General features: G+C 47.8%; 1 protein-coding gene across 10 annotated transcripts in view; it reads right to left on the minus strand.

Annotated features, from left to right (window-relative positions):
• LOC135919931 (transient-receptor-potential-like protein) overlaps positions 1-19,617 on the minus strand; it is a 397,285-nt gene that overhangs the window by 21,766 nt on the left and 355,902 nt on the right. For 9 of the 10 annotated variants that reach the window (XM_070534944.1, XM_070534941.1, XM_070534942.1 and 6 more), the window contains 2 exons: positions 12,776-12,913; positions 8,007-8,146 (listed from right to left, as the gene is read on the minus strand). In XM_070534944.1, the coding sequence (XP_070391045.1) occupies positions 8,007-8,146; positions 12,776-12,913 (278 nt within the window). The remainder of the gene's footprint in view (positions 1-8,006; positions 8,147-12,775; positions 12,914-19,617) is intronic. The other variant, XM_070534945.1, reaches the window with a different exon arrangement.

Raw genomic sequence — 19,617 nt, forward strand, 5'->3', positions numbered from 1 at the left:
GGCCTGGTCAAGGGTCGCCAGTTGGCTTCCCAATTCCACTTCCGCGAGTCGCGCCTCCCACGACCAGTTATGTGGAGTGTTGTCTAGCAGCGGCGAGGTGGCAGCCGCCGGACGTGACGCGCACTGGAATGTTATGTGTTCCAATGTCGGTGTTCCTTCGCACCACGGGCATGTGTTGCTGTATTTGTCTGGGTACATTTTGTGTAGCCTGTATAAATGTGGGAAAGTGTTTGTTTGCAGGCGGCGCCAGTCCCGTGCTTGCCTCCTGTCTAGGTCTGGGTGAGGAAGGGCTTTGGTTCGCCTACTTAGCCGTTGTAACTCGAGGATTTCTCTTGGCGCACCGGGTGTCGAGGTGTTCTCCCGGGCGGTGTGGCCCGCGGCTCGGCCTGTCATGCCTCGAGCCAAGCGGTCCGCCCGTTCGTTCCCCGCTATCCCTGTGTGCGCCGGGCACCAGGTCACGCAATGATCCATGGTGAGGTTCGTACCTAGGATGCGGAAGACGCAGCCCGGTAAAGCCCCCCCCCAAGGAAGAGGCGGCAGGCGTCCTGCGAGTCCGTCAGCACGTAGGCCGATTGGCCCTTAGCTTCCGCGGCGCGTATAGCAAGGGCTATGGCCACAGCTTCGGCCGTTGCAACCGATTTCGTGTGTATAGATGCTGCTACGGTTGTTCGTCCTTGGCTAGTCACGACTGCTGCAAATGTATTGAGGGTGCCTGTATTCTTGTGATACGAACTCGCGTCAGTAAAGTAAGTAGCCGGGTCGCTTCGCCGCCTTAGTAAGGTGGCTGCCCGCGCGCGTCTCCGTGCCGCATGATGGACTGGGTGCATGTGACGGGGGATCGGCGCCACGTGGATCCGCTCTCGGATTTCAGATGGCAGTAGGATTGTTTCATCGCCACAATATTGTGGTGTCAGTGGATAGTTAAGTCTTTGTAAAACCGAGCGCCCCTGAGGTGTCGTGTTTAGCCGTTCACGCTGCGCCATTAGAGTGGCCGCTGCATATTCCTCGAAAGTGTTCATCATTCCTAATTCGTTCAGTCGGATCGTGCTTGTGCTTTCAGGCAGGCCGAGTGCTGCTTTACAGGCAATTCTTATGAGCTTATCCGCATGTTCGATGTCGTGACGCCGCGTGGTTTGGAAAGGCAGGGCGTACGTTAGACGACTAATGACGAAGGCGTTTACTAGTTGCATGGTGTCTGCTTCGGTCATGCCTTCTCGGCTGCGTGCAACTCTGCTAATAAGCCCAGTTACGCTCCGAACAGTGCGTCTGAGATTGGAGAGCGCTATGCTAACACTGCCCGTTTCTTGAATGCACATTCCAAGTACGCGCAGGTGGGATGCCCTCTTGATGGGCTCTCCCTCTAAGGTGAGCTGCAGATCCGGAGCCCTGGTCGCTTGGGTATGTCTAGGTCTAATATGAATATACTCCGATTTCGCTGGAGCGCACCTCATGCCTGCTCGCCTCATATAGTTTTCAATGGTGCTGATGGCCTGTTGAAGCGTGTCTTGTCGGTTTCCGTAGGACCCTTTGCAGGCCCAGAGTGTAATGTCGTCTGCATATATGGCGCAGCCAAGGTCCCGGTTCTTCTGTAAGTCCAGGGCCATTCTACGTAAGCCGACGTTAAAAAGAAGTGGTGACAATATGGATCCTTGAGGAGTGCCCTTATCTGGTAGGCGATACAGAGCAGAACGTGCTGAACCTAGTCCTATTTGCGCGGAGCGGCTGCTCAGGAAGTCTTGAACGTAATGAAATACTCGTTCTCCACACCCGACATCGCGCAGTCCGTGTAGTATTGTAGTGTGTGAGATGTTATCAAATGCCTTATGGACGTCGAGTGCTAGCAGGATTCTGTCCATGCTGCCCGGAGGAGGATTGAGCACCTCATCTCTTAATAGAAGAAAGACGTCCTGTGCACAGATTCGCCTGCGGAAACCGAACATGGATTCAGGGAAGAGTGAGTTTCGTTCGATGTGGGCTTCGAGTCGGGTTAGAATTACTCGTTCAAAGAGCTTGCCCATGCAAGACGTGAGCGATATGGGCCTGGGGTGGTTGAGCTCGCGCGGCTTGCCCGGTTTTGGTATAAGCACGATGTCTGCCTGCTTCCATTCTCGCGGTAGTCTTCCATCCGGTCGCCAGACCTGTTCATTGAAGAAGTCGACTAAGTGCTGTAGGGCTACGTCACTAAGGTTGCGCAGCATTGCGTTGGTGATTTGGTCGGGTCCAGGAGCCGTGTTCTTCTTGAAGGTTTGTGCTGCTGCGTAGAGCTCCGAGAAGGTGATGGGGGCGTCCAAGCTCGAGTTATCCTGTCCTTGGTATTCTCTCATAACGCTTGAAGATGTCTGGACAGCGCCGGTGTAGGTGCGTTTTAGGTGCTCGAGTAGTTCTTGTTCTGAGCCCTTGTATTCTCCTAACAGCCGCCGCATGACGTTAGACGTCTCGGTGCGCGTCCTAGTTGGGTCCAACATGCACCGAAGAATGGCCCAGGTCTTCTTGGTGCTGAGGGTGCCTCTGAGAGAGTCGCAGAAGCTGCGCCAATTTTGATTATTCAGCTCATTCGCATAGGTGTTAGCTTCGTTTGCCAGTAGGGCTATTGGGCGCCTAAGTTTGCGATTACGCCGCTGCCGCTTCCAGCGTTTGGTGAGGCTTCTGTGGGCCTCCCAGAGGTGGGCGAGATGGCTGTCTACTGCTGGTGCTTCCGTTGTGGTCTTGATCTCTCTCGTGGTGGCAGCATGGGCCTCCTTGAGGAAAGCTATCCAACCTGCGGCCGTGGCTGGAAATGAGGAAGCAGCCTGGTGTCGTTCTCTGTACATTTTCCAGTAACCTCTGCAGTCGACTCCACGGTTTATGGACTTGCTGCTGCTGCCCGGCCATGCGTATGCCATGATTTCTTTTCTTTTGGAACTTTAGTTTCTTTAGTTTTAGTGAACCACTCTTAGCTGTCTTCTCGTGTAGTGTAAGTTTTTATATTCCCTCTTAATTGCTCATTGTACTTCTCTTGTCGTCATCAGTGATCTATATTAAGTGCATGTGCGTTAATGTTCTTGTGTCGTTTTTTTTTACTTGAGCATCATTGTCAGTCGATACATATCTTTCTTTTTTCTTTCGTCTGAATATGACCTCATCACTGTGTTCGCTTGACTACGGAACGACCAACCGGCTTGCATATACCGTCGATGACTTCACGCGGACGGCCTACGCGTGACAAGCCGTGACCTGCAGAAATATGTGTCCCTGAAAAGCGTCGGTACGAAATAAAGGAAGAGATAAAGAAAATAAGCAACGAAGTGCAGGGTAATTTAAAGTATAAATAAACAAGCAGAAGTTATAAAAAAAGCAAGTGAAAGAAAAAGAGAACAGTAAATTGGAAGGAAAGTGTGGAAACAAAAAATATATATATGCAGATCCCACGCACTGTGGGAATCGATGTAAGCGTATATTTCCGCATTGGATGCTTTGATCGACAATAATTAGCGGTGAAGTTGACGGCTAAAACTTAATTTCTTCAACATTTAGTCTGACACGAGAGTGGTCAGTTGATGTTAAACGCTACCTTGCGTGCACCACTGCTGTTTGTCTGCGTAGTACACAGAATACACGAGGAGAGGTGTTTGCTTGAGGCGTTGTTGTGCGCAACATTTCATAACATCAGATAGGGTTGAGCATTGTCATCGTCTCACATTGCACTTCCCACCATGCCAGAAGTGTTAAACTTGGATTATGGGGCTGTACGAGCCAAAACCACAATCGAATTATGAGGCGCGCCGTAGTGGCGGATTCCAGAATGATTTCGACTCTGCGATGTTCTTTAACGTGTCCCAATATGTAAGTGCGCCTGCGTTTTCTATTTTGCCTCCTTGGAAATGCGGCGGCCGCGGTCATGATCAAATCCGCTACCGCTAGCAATACCATAGCCGCAAATCTACCGCCACGGGCACAGAAGTGCTGATTTGACAGTCGACCGCTTCCGTAGTGTCATCTGGGCCCTCCGGTGCACTTTAATTAGGGCGGCTCCGCTTCTGCGCACCCTGCGTAAATTGCCCGCTTGACATATTTGCGTGATGTTTATTTTTGCGAAGTAGCAGCACCGTACTCTACGTAACTTCAACTTAAGCTTATCCAGTTTCTCCGAAACCGCTGCCGTACAGTAGTAGGCTTCCTTACCTTCTCACGTCACCTACCCCCTCCCTTGTATGGGAACTGCCCATTCTTCCCTGCTCTCTAGAGTTCTACCTTCGTCCCCATTGCATTCGCACATTAGTAGAAAGGGAAGCGCTGCAATTTCTTCAAAGCTTTTGAGGAGAGTCACGGATAATTACAGCTATCAAGAGGCTAATGTGACGACGTCGAGGGAGCTGCAGAGGGCATTGTGCACATTCGAGGCGAAGGGTTGGAAATGAGTTTCTCGCGTCGTTTTTCCTCTCTGACTCGCCCCTGCCATGTATACACACGCTCTGAACCACCCCATGACGCGGTGTGTCGGACAGCAGAAGCTGCAGCAGTTGCAGCTTGCGCAGCAGCCACAGCAGCCACAGCAGCAGCAACAGTGCGAAAGTTGAAAGAAGCAAAGAAAGCGTCGCTTTAAAAAATTCGAGGGCACCTATTGTTATGTATCAATATGGCAATCAGCATTCCTTAGGCGTATTCAACGAGGCAGTTCTGTCATCAGCGCGTTCTCAAACCACGCCGGGGCATGACATAAACTGTGACGCCCAAACAAAGGAGTTCACTTCGAGGTGCCAACTACCGCTAAGATCACTCTATCTGAACCTTACCCTGACAAGCTGAAACAATTGTTGAAAGGGGCTAACGTCGAAGGCTACCGCGGGAACCGCGTCGACCTCTGTTTGCCAGATTACCACGCAGTTGCGCCATATACGGGGTCGAGGGTGCAACATCCTGGGAGGAATTTTGTGACCGATTCGACGAATGTGATTGGCCGAGATACGATAATCAGATTCCCCAGGGTAGTTTCCTAGAAAAGACTACTGTTTTAAAAGCGGAGAATTATGGTGCAATAAGGAGGGGGCTGATGTGCCCTTATGTGAATTCGAACGTTCAATATGCTCCGGCATGGAGTGGACTTCAGTGTGTAACATAAACCGTTTTGCCTTCGTTCCTACTACCGGACGTACTCATCTTGGTGCCGGGTGGATTCCTGGCCTAAACGCTACTCTGAGCCGCAACGATCTGGTTGGGAGCGGCGAAATCAAGAAGGCAGTCTTCACGATCTGGTATCGGCCGGAATGGGAACGTGGCTACGGGAGACACAACATTCGCAAGCTCAAGGTTCTATGGCTGCATATTTGTTTGCAGGTAGCAGCCTGAACTAGGTTTGCTTTTACCCTCACTGCATCTAGGTTGGCATGTTTCTTCCTGACCCTGACTTGCCCGACAAGGGGGCTAGAAGTATGCCGCAGAGGTTTCAAAAGCAACTTGTCTTTTATTTGTCTGGAATAACGCAAGCTATTGAATTGACCAAATAAACATGTTTCTATTGATCCAAAGTACCAGCACACAGTTGTAATGTATAGAAACATATGCGAAACGTTTTCCCAGAATCATTCGCAATGCCGTGCAACCCCGTGTAGCCATATCCAAAAGTTATCAGACATTGCCCCAATAAACATTCGACTTACTAATTTTGCTGCTCGTCGGAGACTGAGAGCCTGTGATACGGAGAGTGAACGAACATAACGCAGCGTTTCTTCGCGGAGCGTTCCACACTTATCAAGAGGAGACGCAGCGCGTCGCATGCCACAACGTCCGCTTGCAAGAGAACAAAAAAAAACTGGACTAACATCTTTCGCCAATGAATGCCGTGCGCTGGGTCACGCAAAGTTTAAAGTGAAGCCCACGCCACACTTAGAACAAACACGCAAAGAAACAAAAACTCGGACGAAACCACCGCGTTCAAGTGAGCAACGCCATTCCGCATAGAGTTTCCTACAAAATTACTAGAGGGAACTCTGGCGCTAGCGTCTACGTGAGCTACAATGGGAGCGGTTGTCCCAGCATGGGAATCATGGGAAGTACATGGATTTGCCTAAACTTCGTCCTTTTTAGCTTGAAACGGCTTTGTGACTTTGTAAACTCGTCATTTTCAACAGTGTATTGCGTGATAAATAATTAAATAAACATCATTAAATTGCCCGACGGCAGGATTCGAACACAGGGACTCTAGTAAAGAAGCCTGATATTGAAACCATCAGGCCATGGATGCATGTATCGACAAGCGAATGAAACGCACTTATGAATTTATCGCGGGCATGCCAGTGCTTTGAGACGCTTGGTGCGTTTCGATTTGGGCACGTAGACAAGCTCAATCGTTGCAATTAATAGCAATTTTACGCGTTCCCGGCGTCTTCTGCACTTCGAAGAATATAGATTGCGCTGAAATATACGACAATAAGATTTATATAGCGTAATATACGCAGCCACAAGAACGCCTGAATCCATAAGCACGAAGATCAGACAAATCCATATACTTCCCATCATTCCCATGGTAGGGCAGCGACTGCAGCGCCAGAGTTCCCTCTATTAATTTTTGTAGGAAACTCTATGCCATTCCGCGTGATATTATAGCTGGCTTGCGCATTCTTGGAAAGTGTTTCCTTGGAATCACTAGTTGGTAAGGGTCGCCAAGAGCTAACTAATAAATTGTGAAATAGAAAAAATAACGTATTTTGTTTCAGTACAGCAAAAATATTTGAAACGGAATATTTACTCGTATGACAGTATTCTGGTATTCTGCTTAAAAATTTTTGGACATTGTCTTTCAGATAGGTTTTCTAGTTTGTTTGTCCCCGCTCGCCTAGTCGCGTTTCAATCACGTACGCCTAACTGATATCTCTGGCAATAGCTTTTGCAGAAACTTTTGTTCCAATTTCGCGATCTATACTTAGATGGACCGTGGTTCATCTTCAAACATTTGTGTCCTCACACACGCTTTGACGCATTGCTTCAAGAGTGCGGCCATTAACTTATTCTTGATACGTGTGCGACATAGGGGACGTAAGTTTCAGTGTGAGTTGGGTGGATGTGTATGAGACAACATGCGAGAAACCTGCTTTACCAGGAAGCAGCGCTACTCGCTTTGTCACCATGTAACGAGCGGTACTCACTCCTGCCGACGTTCTGTGACTGAAGTTCATTTTGTAAGTTAGTGACACAACGCTGGAGAATGGATGAATTTTTTTTATTCATGAGGAAATCCATTCATCGCGAAGGGCAAGCAGAATAGACAGTGCAGCAGCGGTCCGTGAACTTGATCATTCATTCCACTCCTTAAATCTTTCAGCCAACTCCTGCATACGTCTTCCCTCTACCGTCCGACATTTTGCAGCATGAATGAATCACAGTGCGCTAGCAAGCACCCAGTTGCATTTCCGACAGCTAATTGCACAGTAGCAGGGCAGAAGAGGTAATGGTTTCGCGTTCGTCCGCTTTCGCCTGAGGCAGCGTGCGAAGCGTCGCTGAAAGCGTCATCTCGTTCCTCTGTAAAGGGTCTATAAGTTGCCCCTCAGGGATTCGTAAGGCCAATACGTCGAAAGAGCGGTGTCGACGCTGAGGAGAGAAGGCTGTTCGACGGGGGCCAACGACGGTGCCGGGGCGCGTTAAGCACGCGCTGCAGAAGCTCGCGAAGCCCGTCCAGTGTAAACGCGTATCTCGTATCGTGCCTGCCATGAGCCGCACGAAGCACCCGAGTAGCTGAGAGCCGCCCAAGATAGACACATGTCTGCTGAGACTCCTGAAGAATACATCGAGCGTCTCCTACGTTACCCAGCGGTTATCACCGTAGTTGCGTGAGAAATATGATAGAATTATGATACGACTTAAGTGAATAGTAAACATGAAAACTAGACACAAACGACATATAATCGCATTTAATAACGCCGGGTAGTCATTGTTAGATTATTTTCACTTCATTCGCACTCGGATCCCCTCAAACGCAGAAGCAAAAGAAGCCGTAAGCAGAAAGCGTATACGAACCAGTGAAAGGCGCGCACCTTAATGTAGGCCACCACGCGCAGCAAAGTGGCAGCGACGTACATGGTATTCCGTATCGCATCTAGCATATTCCAGCTGTCCTTGAGGTAGCGGGCCATCCCTATCGACCAGATCTCGGTCGCCTCTTCCAATATGTGAGCTGCAAAAATGGAAATAATGCGATGCACTGCGTTTAGAATTGTCAACAATATGGCGACACGTGATCGCGTATTTCTCATCATCAAACCATCGATACTCGGTCCGTTTGAAAGGTTACACTTTTAACGCTAACAGATAGGACATTAGAAATATTTGTAGGTTAAGCAGAAACACGGAGAAAAAATATGAAATGTTCACCGTACACCGACAAGAAAGGAGGTCTCGCTTCAGGCAAGATTAGACATGGACGCAGGAGATCCAAACGCTGTCTTCCTAACGTGATTTTCGTTTTCTTAAGGGCGCCTGTCCTACTTCTATAAGGAATCTCGTAGCTGCCCACATTTGGTTTTCCAGTGCCTTACAAGCAGTGTTGCACGGTCTGCTGTATTGCAACTTACTTTACTAATAATGACCTACGTAAACCAGCGTGCCTAATAGTTTTTAGATAACAAATTTGTAGTCACTGGATGAAGTGAGTTGAGCTGGCGAATGGCAGCGATAGTCAACATGATCCTGCAATGGACGAAAATGTCATGGTTTAGCTCGCAGCGAGATGTTTTGACAGTAATATCAAAGTATTAGAATATTGCACGAAATAAGGCTTGTGGTTTTATGGGCAGTGTAAAATACGGCATTCGCTTACCAAACAGGCGCGGCGACAGGTGGACAAGACACAAAAGTGTTCGTCCGAAGAACGGAAGTAATCATGGTCAGAAGGACGAAGTGATGAATGCCGGTCGCAGGTGGCGCTTTTCCGAAAAGCGCATGTTCGGTGCGTGTTGCCACTCCCTTCGGCATTTACAATGAACAACAGTGCGCGTTGTCCTTTTCGAGATAAAGGCAGCGCAAGGCAGCTCTTAGCCCGAAATTCAATGCATTGGGCTTGCACTCCTCGGACAGTGTTCTATCCTGAGCAATTCAGGTTTCAAATATACGCGGATGTGACATGTTGGCGTGCCGCAGCGTACAGGGCAACCGCCGCTGGGTCAGATCAACAGCACCCTGGCAGCTACCAGGCGTCCCGCGACGTGATCAGGAGCGCTGCAGGAGCCGCACTTGGATGGTGCACGAGACCTGCGGGAAACCTTCGGCGTTTGGCTGCGCCTAGTTAAATGTGAGACATCGTTTGCTTGACGTTTATTGCCCGTATGTCCTGCACTCCATCTCGAAATGAGGCGAAAAAATAACCCGCTGATTTCCCCTACCCGTACGGATAGATTGAAGTGATGTATTCCTTGATGTTTGTCAAGAACGTTGTTGCTGCTTAGTAAACATTTGCAAGAGGAAATCACCAGACCTATTTGGACACATTTCACTGGAAACCAGATCGCTGATCATAAACTCGTGGCGCTCGATCATGCATATTGTACACATGACGACGGCGGAATGACTATGACGAGGATGCCGAGACATTGGCCGTGTGACGACCGCGCAACGAGGTTGCTGTAATTATAGCCATGTTAAATCAATTACTATGGTATAAAGACAACGGCATAACGACAATAGTATGGTGATGCTAGATTGACAGCAACTGCATTACGAAGACGGCAGAACGTCGATGGGAACCACTATGACAAAATGACGGCAATGGAACATACACGAGCGCATGACGGCGACGATGTGACGGCGAAGGCATGAGGACAACTTTAGGACGATGCTCAATTGCGACTAAACTATAGCGACTAGTGCGTGACGACAACATGATGCCGATGGTGGATGGAACCGATGGCATGACGACGCCATAAAGATGAGGGTCTGAGGAAAATCATGGAGCTGGAATAATGATGACGGCGTTGCAAGAAAAAGCTGCAGAAATTCTGAAAATTGTCTACTAATTCGCATGCGTTTTTTTTTTTGGCACTGGAAGAGCGATAGGTAGAGACGCATCAGCTAGGAAAAGCAATCAAGCAAAAGCGAACAGCCCAGCCAAAAAATGCTTAAGCATTAGTTGGCAGTTCTCAGAATTGTAGCATTTTTGCTGCTTATATCCATCCTGCTCAGACTATATCATAATGTTGCAAACATAATTGTATCCCATACAATCACGGGATAACAATCTTCTTTTATTGCTGCATTATGCACAATTTTATTCTATATATTTTTTATTTTATTTTATGTTTTTGTTACAAGCGAGTGCGGTGAGGGCACCAGTTGCTTTTTTTGCTTTTTTAAGCCTACCAACAATCTACTATCACAACATCATCACATCTATCAATCCGCTAGACTGTTATTCTCTATTCTCTGCCATCCCAAAGCAGGTTTCCTTGCACGCGCATTAGTAATGCGGAAAAGAAAGATTTCAAGGAAAGTAAGCATTCAAGGGGGCATGACGAGAATGATCGTCTTTTGTTATTACTATAGCAATTATGTGGACAAGAGGCATTTACGCCGTCGGCGTGGTAGTCGCCGTTTCCATGATGTTCCGCATAAAGTCCAAGGGCGACGAAACCGTCGCGGCGCGCCGTGTGCTGTGAGTTGAAGGCGTAAGAGGGCGAGCCGACGATCGCGGCTGAATCTCGCGCGCGCAAGGGAGGAAAGTGGAGAGGAAGCGCGCCGTCTTCCGTACGCGAGGAGCCGGAGGGACGGCAGCTATTGTGGGGGTTGTATTTTGTCAGTAACTGCGAATGGCGCGGTTGCGCGGTCTTGAAAGCGATCTGGTTTGGGGGCAGTGTCTAGACGGGCCGACGGCTCGTAGCTTCGAGGAGCGCTGTGTTCTCGCCAATCACTTTGCGTTCAAGCGACAGAAAGCACTAAGGCCACTTAGCTCGCTGCTGCTACCGCGTTTTCTCACGCCAGCGTATTGACCGCGAGTGTCCACGGTATTGCGACTCGGGGTCTAGGACGAGAGACAGGCTAATGCAGCACACTAAGAGGAGACGAAAAACCTTATGCACTATGTATTGATATAGCAGGTAGCGATGCCGAAGAGCGCACCAGACCAATGCAGCGGCTGGCGGCGGCTCTTTCTCCTAACAATCGGCCAGTGCCGCCCTAAATCCCTTTGGGTATCCATCATCAGCAGGAATGAGGCGGGGCGGCTGCTGATGTCACCCGCGTCGCATTTCCCTTTCGTCGGGGCAGCAATCCTGGTGTGGCGCGACACCGGATTTCTCAGTTCGACCCACGGCAAGAGGTCGGCAGTTTCACGTAACTTTTTAGGTTGTCAGTCGCAAGGGCAACTACTTCAGAAAAATGAGGCATGGGGGGGGGGGGGGGGTAGCGCTTGTTGCCTCGATGATAGGCACGTCGTGTGCCTCCACAACGTTCATCGAGCGTAATGCGTACATGTTTTACCTGTGCGCACTGGTACCAGGCTTGTAAGTTAGTAAGGGAGTGTTTACAAATTTACACGATCCATTACGCTGCTATCCTTACTTATTATGGCTGTCTACTGATGTGCTATCACAATCAATGCTTCGCCTTTAAGGCGACACTGCGAGCTCTATTCTTTCTTTTTTTTCATTTCTTACTCCTTCCTTATCGATTCTAAAACAGTCAGTCATTTACGCTTACGCTGCTACAACGATAAAATGTCTTAACTTTGCCAATTATGAGTTTATCTTGCAGATAAGGGGTGCGACACTTTTCGCGTTACGGACAGATTTTACCAGGGTACTGCCCGAAGAATGCTTACGCATATTACCTAAGCTGAGGGTGCTAAAATGTTTACGACGGTCTGACAACGATCACATAACAATGCTGGAATGACTACGACGGCGTGTCGTCGACGGTGTGATGACAATGGGACAGCGGAATGACAATGGCGCAAGGACGACGATGGAATGGTTATCACGACGCGACTTCAAAGACCTAAAGACAAAAAATGCACGATAACAATGGGATGATGACAGTGGAATCACTACGACGGCATGACGACTATGGAACAATGGCGACGGATTGTTGACGACAGAATGACTACGACGGCATTTCGGCGTTAGAGCTAACGTCCGCACTTATGAGCATCAACTTCCGCGGCGGGCCTCCTCGACTCGCCCTGCATACGGTGTTTGCATTATGTCTGGTACCAGCCAGTCGTGCAAGACTCTAGACGGAATCCAGCAAGGATGACAATGGTGCAATGACGACGTCAAGACATCCGTATTTCCCAAGCATTCGGCAAGAGTCGCGTGGATTCGTACCACGTCCGGTGTTTGTTTGCACTACGTCTGGCGCTGGTCAACCATCCAAGATAGCCTGGAGCCAGCAGTGGTAGGACGACGACGACGCAAACACGAGTATCGAATGAAAAAGGCCTCATGACAACGACGGCTTGCAGTGTTGAAGCTCACGTCCGCGCTTACGCTACTGATCTGTGCTTCCTCCATATATCCGGCGTTTGTATAAACTGTGCCCGGTACTGGCTAATCATCCAACACTGTAGCCAGGAGCAGGCAAGGATGACAGTGGTACGACGGCGACGGCGTGATAGCAACATTATTTACAGTATGACTCACGTATTCGGCTACACCGCAACAAGCAACAGAAGTAGTCGAAGGAAGGGGTAAACTTTAATGAAGACTTCAGTTTACAGGTAAAGCTTTGATAACTGTGGCACTATCTCGACGAAGCCCGCTCGAGTGCACAATAAGGTTAGGCTCTTCTTAATATAAAGGTACTCTGTGCTTCTTACCAATAACGAAGGTCAGGATGGCCACTTCGACGAAGGAAGGCGGCAGGCCTCGCTGTTTTTGTTTCGTAACTACGCCGCCTTGGAAATGAGAGTGCAGGTCTTCCAAGTTCACCCTTTGAGATGCAAGTATAAGAAGAACTGCAACGAAACGTGGTGGTTTTCAAGTCACTCGCACAGCGACAGTCAAATCAATTGAAACCACTGCAACTGCGACAGACAATATTCACATCACTGGAATTTCATGCTTCTGGTTAATTCAAGATTTACCACTGCGGTGTACTAGAATCGTCGGAAGACGAGCAAGCGCTATAAATCAAATCTTGCGCAATGCTTCTACTGAAAAACCATTGTCGCAGCAGCGACAAAAGATAGTAGAAAGCCATTATAGCTATGGCGTTAGGCTACTAAGCACGAGGTCATGGGATCGAATGTTGGCCACGACGGCCGCATTTCTATAGGGGCGAAATGCGAAAACACCCATGTACTTAGATTTAGGTGCACGTTAAAGAACTCCGGGTGGTCCCAATTTCCCGAGTCTCCCACTATGGCGCGCCTCTTAATCGGATCGTGGTTTTGGCACGTAATACCCCATTATTTAATTTTAATTTCAAGAAAGCCATTCACACAAAGTTTCTTATTTCGCCTTTAGTCTGATAAAGCGTACTACGCATCCCAGCAAAGCGCAGAACAGAAGAACACACCTACGCGGTGTAATTACTTGTAGGAAGGATGCGACCAACGCAGTTTCTCAAGCTGCCGAAGCTATATGGATGCAGCTAATGACTGATATAGTGGAGCTACAAGATTACGAGGCTGAAGAAATCAGCCACCTCTAATCCGCACGAGAGATGCATCTACGCGTACGGCTGTGTCCCTCTGCACGCAAACCGTGAGTGTGGCTCACGACGACGCGCGAGGGTGGAGCTGAGGTCTGACGTATTCCACAGTTTGGCTCCGTACACATGGAGAAATTCTGGAGGTGTTCTATTGGCGAAATACACGTGTAATAGAACAACCGAGACAGATATCCATACAACCACTTCAATTCGAGAAAAACGAGATGACCTTAAGAGGAAGCTTTAGCTCGGGTGCTCCTATCTAAATACATGTAAAAGGAGAATTCGTTTTTCTCGGCAACCACTGCACCAAATTTGATGAGATTTGTTGCATTTAAAAGAAAAAACTTATCTAGTGACTGTTGGTTTCCGATATTTGAGTTAAATCGTGAATTTTTTAAATTAAAAATTGGCAAAGATCGAAAATTTTCAAAAAACGAAACTATCAAGTTCACAACTCTGTAACTCAGCAACGAAAATCGATAATGCAATTGCGTGAATTGCATCTAATAGTAGATCCAAAGCGGACAAAGCAGTTGCGGTACATGTCAGCAGCCGGTGTGATTGATAGACTAAGCGCAATATTTGCTACTTACGGCATACCAAAAGAAGTGTGCACTGACAGCGGACCGCAATTCTCCAGTCGCGAGTTTCTGCTCTTCTCAAAAAGATACAATTTCCAGCATGTTATTTCGCGCCCGCGGTTTCCACGCTCAAATGGCTTGGCCGAGAAAGAGGTTCAGGTGGTTAAAAGAATCCTTAAATAAAAACAACCGAAGGAAGAGGGTACTTCTGGCTTGGATTGCTCAGTTACAGGTCATGTCATCTGGAAGACGGCAGATCGCCAGGTGAACTGCTATTTGGTCGATGGCTTCGAACGCCATTGCCGGATTTCGCGGAGGTACCCAGCGCGTCTGTGCGGAAGCATCGACAGACGGAACAGCCGAGACGCTCCCTGGCTCCTTTGCGGAAAGGACAAGTCGTGCGAGTGCGCGGAGACCAATGGGATACCAAAACCAGAGTGATGCGAGCGGACCAACCAAGGTCCTACCGAGTAGAGACAGAAGACGGCGAAATGCTGTGTTGGAACCGACAGCACCTTCTTGCGACCGCCGAACCATTCGGCATGGAGTCATCCTCCGAAGATTCCACGAACGACGAAAGCGACAATGACGGCACTGTAAGCCTACATACGTCGTCAAACGGAGATGCACCGGTGATATCAAATGAGACGAGTCCGCTTTTGAGGATATCAACACGACAAAGAAGACTGCCAAAGCACCTCCAATAGAGCAGCACTTTTAAGCAATGTTCGTAACCCCTCGCAATGCCATTCGATAATATTTTCACTTTCGTGTTGGTACAGAAAAGAGGATGTATCGTGTTTTATAAAGACATACGCATCATGTTCAACTCGGCATTACTGCACATGCCCACGAACGATGGAATCAACAAATATGCCCTCGAAAGCTATCGTAAACGTGTTCCCTCTCCTACCCACAATGCATAAATAGTTGAGCAAATAAAGCAACGACGTTCTGTGTTGACTGACACTTGGCTCGATCGTATTCTTCGCGCGAACGGCATGAAACAGAAATATTCATTCATTATGTTAGATATTTCCTGAGGATCGGTGACCACAATGTCGCGTTGCCTAAATTTTTGCAAATGTGTTTTTCCACCGCCAAGATATCGCCAAAATTTATCGGGACTGGTTTTTACGTAATTTGGCAAAGTATTAGAAAAATATTTTTTTTTTTCAGAGAATGCGTCTGAAATCTGGACTTGCAAGGGGCGACTAACTTCAGGGTTTTTGTTCCGATGGTTTTTGGCGCGTTTTAACCTGCGTTTTATATGTATTATTTTTCTCTCAATCCATGAGTTTCTTCGTTGTGGTTTAATACGTTTAGTCAGCACGATGGCATCAGTACAGTAGTTAACGTAGGTCACAAACGCATGCCACAGTGAAGTAACATCAGTTTTTGGTAAGTTGTCGATCAGCTTCCAAAGTTCATCAAGGATAGATTGATCAATGGTATTAATAACATCTTTAACAGTTTTGCAGGACTTAACGTGCTTCCTTTCACAACTATCAAGCCTACTACTGACCAACACAAGCTTGTGGTCAGATATGTCCTCCTCCACTCGGACCAGCTCTGTCATATTTTTGCTAAGAAATACGTACAAGATCCAAAATTGAACTAGTGTCAGCATTGTCACGTGCGATTTCGAGCACAACTTGCTCCATGCCACATGCAAACATTATGTCGAGAAGAGCGCTATCGGCCAGTTGAATTTTGGGCCTGTGCAGCCAAATAACTGCGGGTAGGTTGAAATCGCCCGCCATGATAATTTTTCGGTGTTTCAGCACAGTCATGTAGTCACGCAGTGAGGACGAGAACTCGGGCTGGGATGATGGTGGCCTCTAAACCGCGCATACCCAACTACATGCCCCAACAATTAACTTTCAAAAACAGATTCTCATGGTTTTCGATCTAAGGGAGTATTTCTGCGGAAAACGTGCTTTTTAGAATAATCGTAATACCTCCTGCCCTCGATCCACGGTCACGACAGAAAATCTCATGTGATGCTGATACCAGCTTTCGTTGCTAACACCATCATGCAGCGAGGTTTCCGCGACAATTGTAATATGGCGTCATACCTGAAGCGGACGCATTCAAGGTGTTCTACCTTATTTTTTATACTTTTGGCATTGAAATTTAGCACTCGCAGGATTTTAGAAATGGCATACGTGTTCTCTCATGCATTACTAGAAGTTTTGGTTTCGCGGCTCACGACACGTTGAGCTATACTGCCATCCCAAGCATAAACGTAGCCATCAAATTTCACTTTGTCATTGATAAGATAAGCACGTTTTCCATTATAGACGTCCCGTTTGACAGTTTCGCAAAGAAGATTTCGTTTTCTCAGAGTTTCTGTGCTGCAATCATTCTGGATAGATATACCAAGGTAAATATACCTGGTAGCGAAGCTTCCATAGGAGCCCATACGTTCAAAGCATGGCGCTCCATCGGCGGTTCGTGGGGCTTAGCGCCATCTGTATGTGGTGGAAACACTTTCGGCGGAAAAAAATATATATATTATGACGTCATGTCCGTTAAAAGCAGAAGTGACATCACATCATTTTGTATTCGAAGGTGCGAAATTTGTTTTGTTGGCCTGCTTTTGGAGCTATATATTCAAATGCCCCGCCATTCGACTTGATGGGCGTTTCGAGCTTTCAGTGCGGAAAGCGATGCAGGAAAAGCCAGCCGTACGGTTGTTGAAATCGCACCCCTGCAAAGAACATACTTTCTTTGGAGCCCGACGAAAGCTGTAGGTGTAGAGTGCATACTATCATCGGAAGCCAAGCTAGTCGGCCGGCGCAGTCGCACGGAAACAACTACACAACTATCTGGCGGTCGTAACTCACTACTTTTGACTGAACAGATTAAGAAGCGATGAAGCTACCCGCGTCACCAAATTCAGACAAACTTCGACAAGCAAGAAAGCACAAACTGTGAGGGGGACGTATTTCAACGGGTGAACTTTACGAGTGCCCCTTTCTGCCCATTTCAAGACGTGCATTGCATTGCGATTGATAGTGGCGTCAACGCCCCCTGTAACGATGCACTCTAAGAACAGTTTACACCCTTTGGCTTGCCCCTTCTGCCACACAAAAATAATCGTCATCTGCCTTGATGCGTTTCCTTTCGTTATCGCTGCGAGCCCGGAACTTTCCAGTAACGAACGGCACGCGCGTTATCAGCATAGAACAGTTTACACCCTTTGGAGTGCCTCTGCTGATAACGCGCGTGCCGTTCGTCACTGGAAAGTTCCGGGCTTGCAGCGATAAAGAAAGGAAACGCATCAAGGCAGATGACGATTATTTTTGTGTGGCAGAAGCGGCAAGCCAAAGGGTGTAAACTGTTCTTAGAGTGTGGGCGCCGGAGATAAATGCATTTATTAATAATAATAAACTTGAATAAACTTGTATTTTCTTAATTCGTAGCGAATATATAAAATTGACCAGGAATTTTATTTTCGTTGAATGAATCTAAGCGTGTCTCACTTGAATTAAAAAACCGATTTTTTTCTTTCCCAATGTTTGTTCCCTCCAAACATAGTCGCGCTTCAATCGCTGCTCCCATTGCTCCCATAACCACCCTTGCTGTTGTCGGTGACAATCTGCTCTGAGCCGCCTTTCGCCCGAAGCTTCGCGACCTATTTGGATCAACCTTGGTTATACCGCTACCACCAGATTGCTACCAGATTACGCACGTTGCGAAAAACGCTCTTTTTTTCCAGAGTCATGAAAATATACGATAACAGTTATTTTTCCTGGCTGTATTCCAAGACGATAAATACCCGCGATAGATTTGCATGATTGCTGCAGTTTTTTTTTTTTTAAATGTGGTCAATGGCTGCTTTTCGTAACGTTTCATCATCTTCATCGTCTTGCTCTTTGACACTGAAAACAACTATGATGGGCGATTTCGCTCTTCGACGTCAGCTGGTATTTCGTTTTGTTTCATAACCACTTGATGTAAAGCCCGAATTTTGCCTTTCAGTGTATGAATTTAGCATATTTTTTGCTAATTGCTAGCAGTAGCGTATCGATTGCATTTAATGATGTATTAGGAGTGGCGACGGCTTGTTCTTTCGATGTAAGACGCTCCCGAATACCAGTTAGCTCAGTTAATATGCTTGCTTGGCCTGACTGAAGACCCCCAAACAATTCTTCAACTGCAGGGCCTGGGTTTTCTTCAATGTCTCCACAGACAAGCAATTTACACATTCAGAAACAGTCGTAAGCAATTGACAAGCATGTACGTGGGCACGGAAAAATCAGCAACGTAATATTGTTACTGCGGTATGTAGAAACAGACAAACTAACCTGGGGAAGGAACATAGATCTTTTGGTGAGTGGCATGATTCCTTCGGTTTCGCCGTGCCCACTGGCTGGAAGGTTTCAGCCGGAAGCAGAGCAGGCTTCTTACGACGTTGGCATGGTTCGCAAGGAGCGACATCACGCCGTGCGGTACGGCAGAGTCCAGGCCAGAAAAATCGACGCCGGACACGGCCGTAGAACCTGGAAACACTCGGGTGGCCAGTGGTGGGGACCTCATGAAGTTGCGCGAGTACAGTTGCCCGGAGATGAGAAGGAGCGACTATCAGCAGTTCATGTCCTTCTGTGTGCATATTTCGGAGGTATAAGATGCCGTCCAAAACGAAGAACGAGCGAAGCGAGGGGTCTGACGGGTCAGAACGGAAGCGGCTGATGAGGTCACGCAAGGGTGTATCACGTGCTTACTCCTCGCTAATGTAGTGGAAGGCGGAGAGCGTGAATATTCCAGCAGTTGCATCACTGGAGTCAGGGGCGTCGATGGGATGCTGAGACAAACAGTCGGCATCCTGGTGTAGCCTACCGGACTTGTGCAACACCGTATAGGTGAATTTTTTGAAGACGTAGTGCCCAGTGAACAAGAAGACCCGTTGGATCCTTAAGTGTCGAGTGCCATTAAAGAGCGTGATGGTCCGTGATAACAGTGAAAGGTCGACGATATAAGTACGGCCTGAATCAATTCATTGCCTATACGAGTGCGAGGCACTCGCGCTCCGTAATTGAGTAATTGCGTTCGGTGGGTGAAAGCAGGCGACTTGCGTACGCAATAACTTTGTCATGGCCACGTTGACACGTTGGGGCAAATGGATCGAAGTGAGCAAGAATTGACGAAGTAGTGAGCAAGGTCATAAGGCGTTGGAAGGCAGCGGCTTCATCAGGACCCCATAAAAAGGGGGCGCCTTTCATCAGAAGATCAGTCAAAGGCCGAGCAATGTACGCAAAATTTATGACAAATCCACGGAAATAAGAGCATAAGCCTGCAAAGCTCTAGAACAGCACGAACTTTAGCGGAATCGGGGCGAACACCAGATGAGTCGACGAGATCACTATGAATAATAATTTGTCGGTGACCAAAGTGACACTTTCAAGAATTTAATTCT

Source organism: Dermacentor albipictus, chromosome 3 (genome assembly GCF_038994185.2).
Source record: "Dermacentor albipictus isolate Rhodes 1998 colony chromosome 3, USDA_Dalb.pri_finalv2, whole genome shotgun sequence".
Lineage (NCBI taxonomy): Eukaryota > Metazoa > Arthropoda > Arachnida > Ixodida > Ixodidae > Dermacentor > Dermacentor albipictus.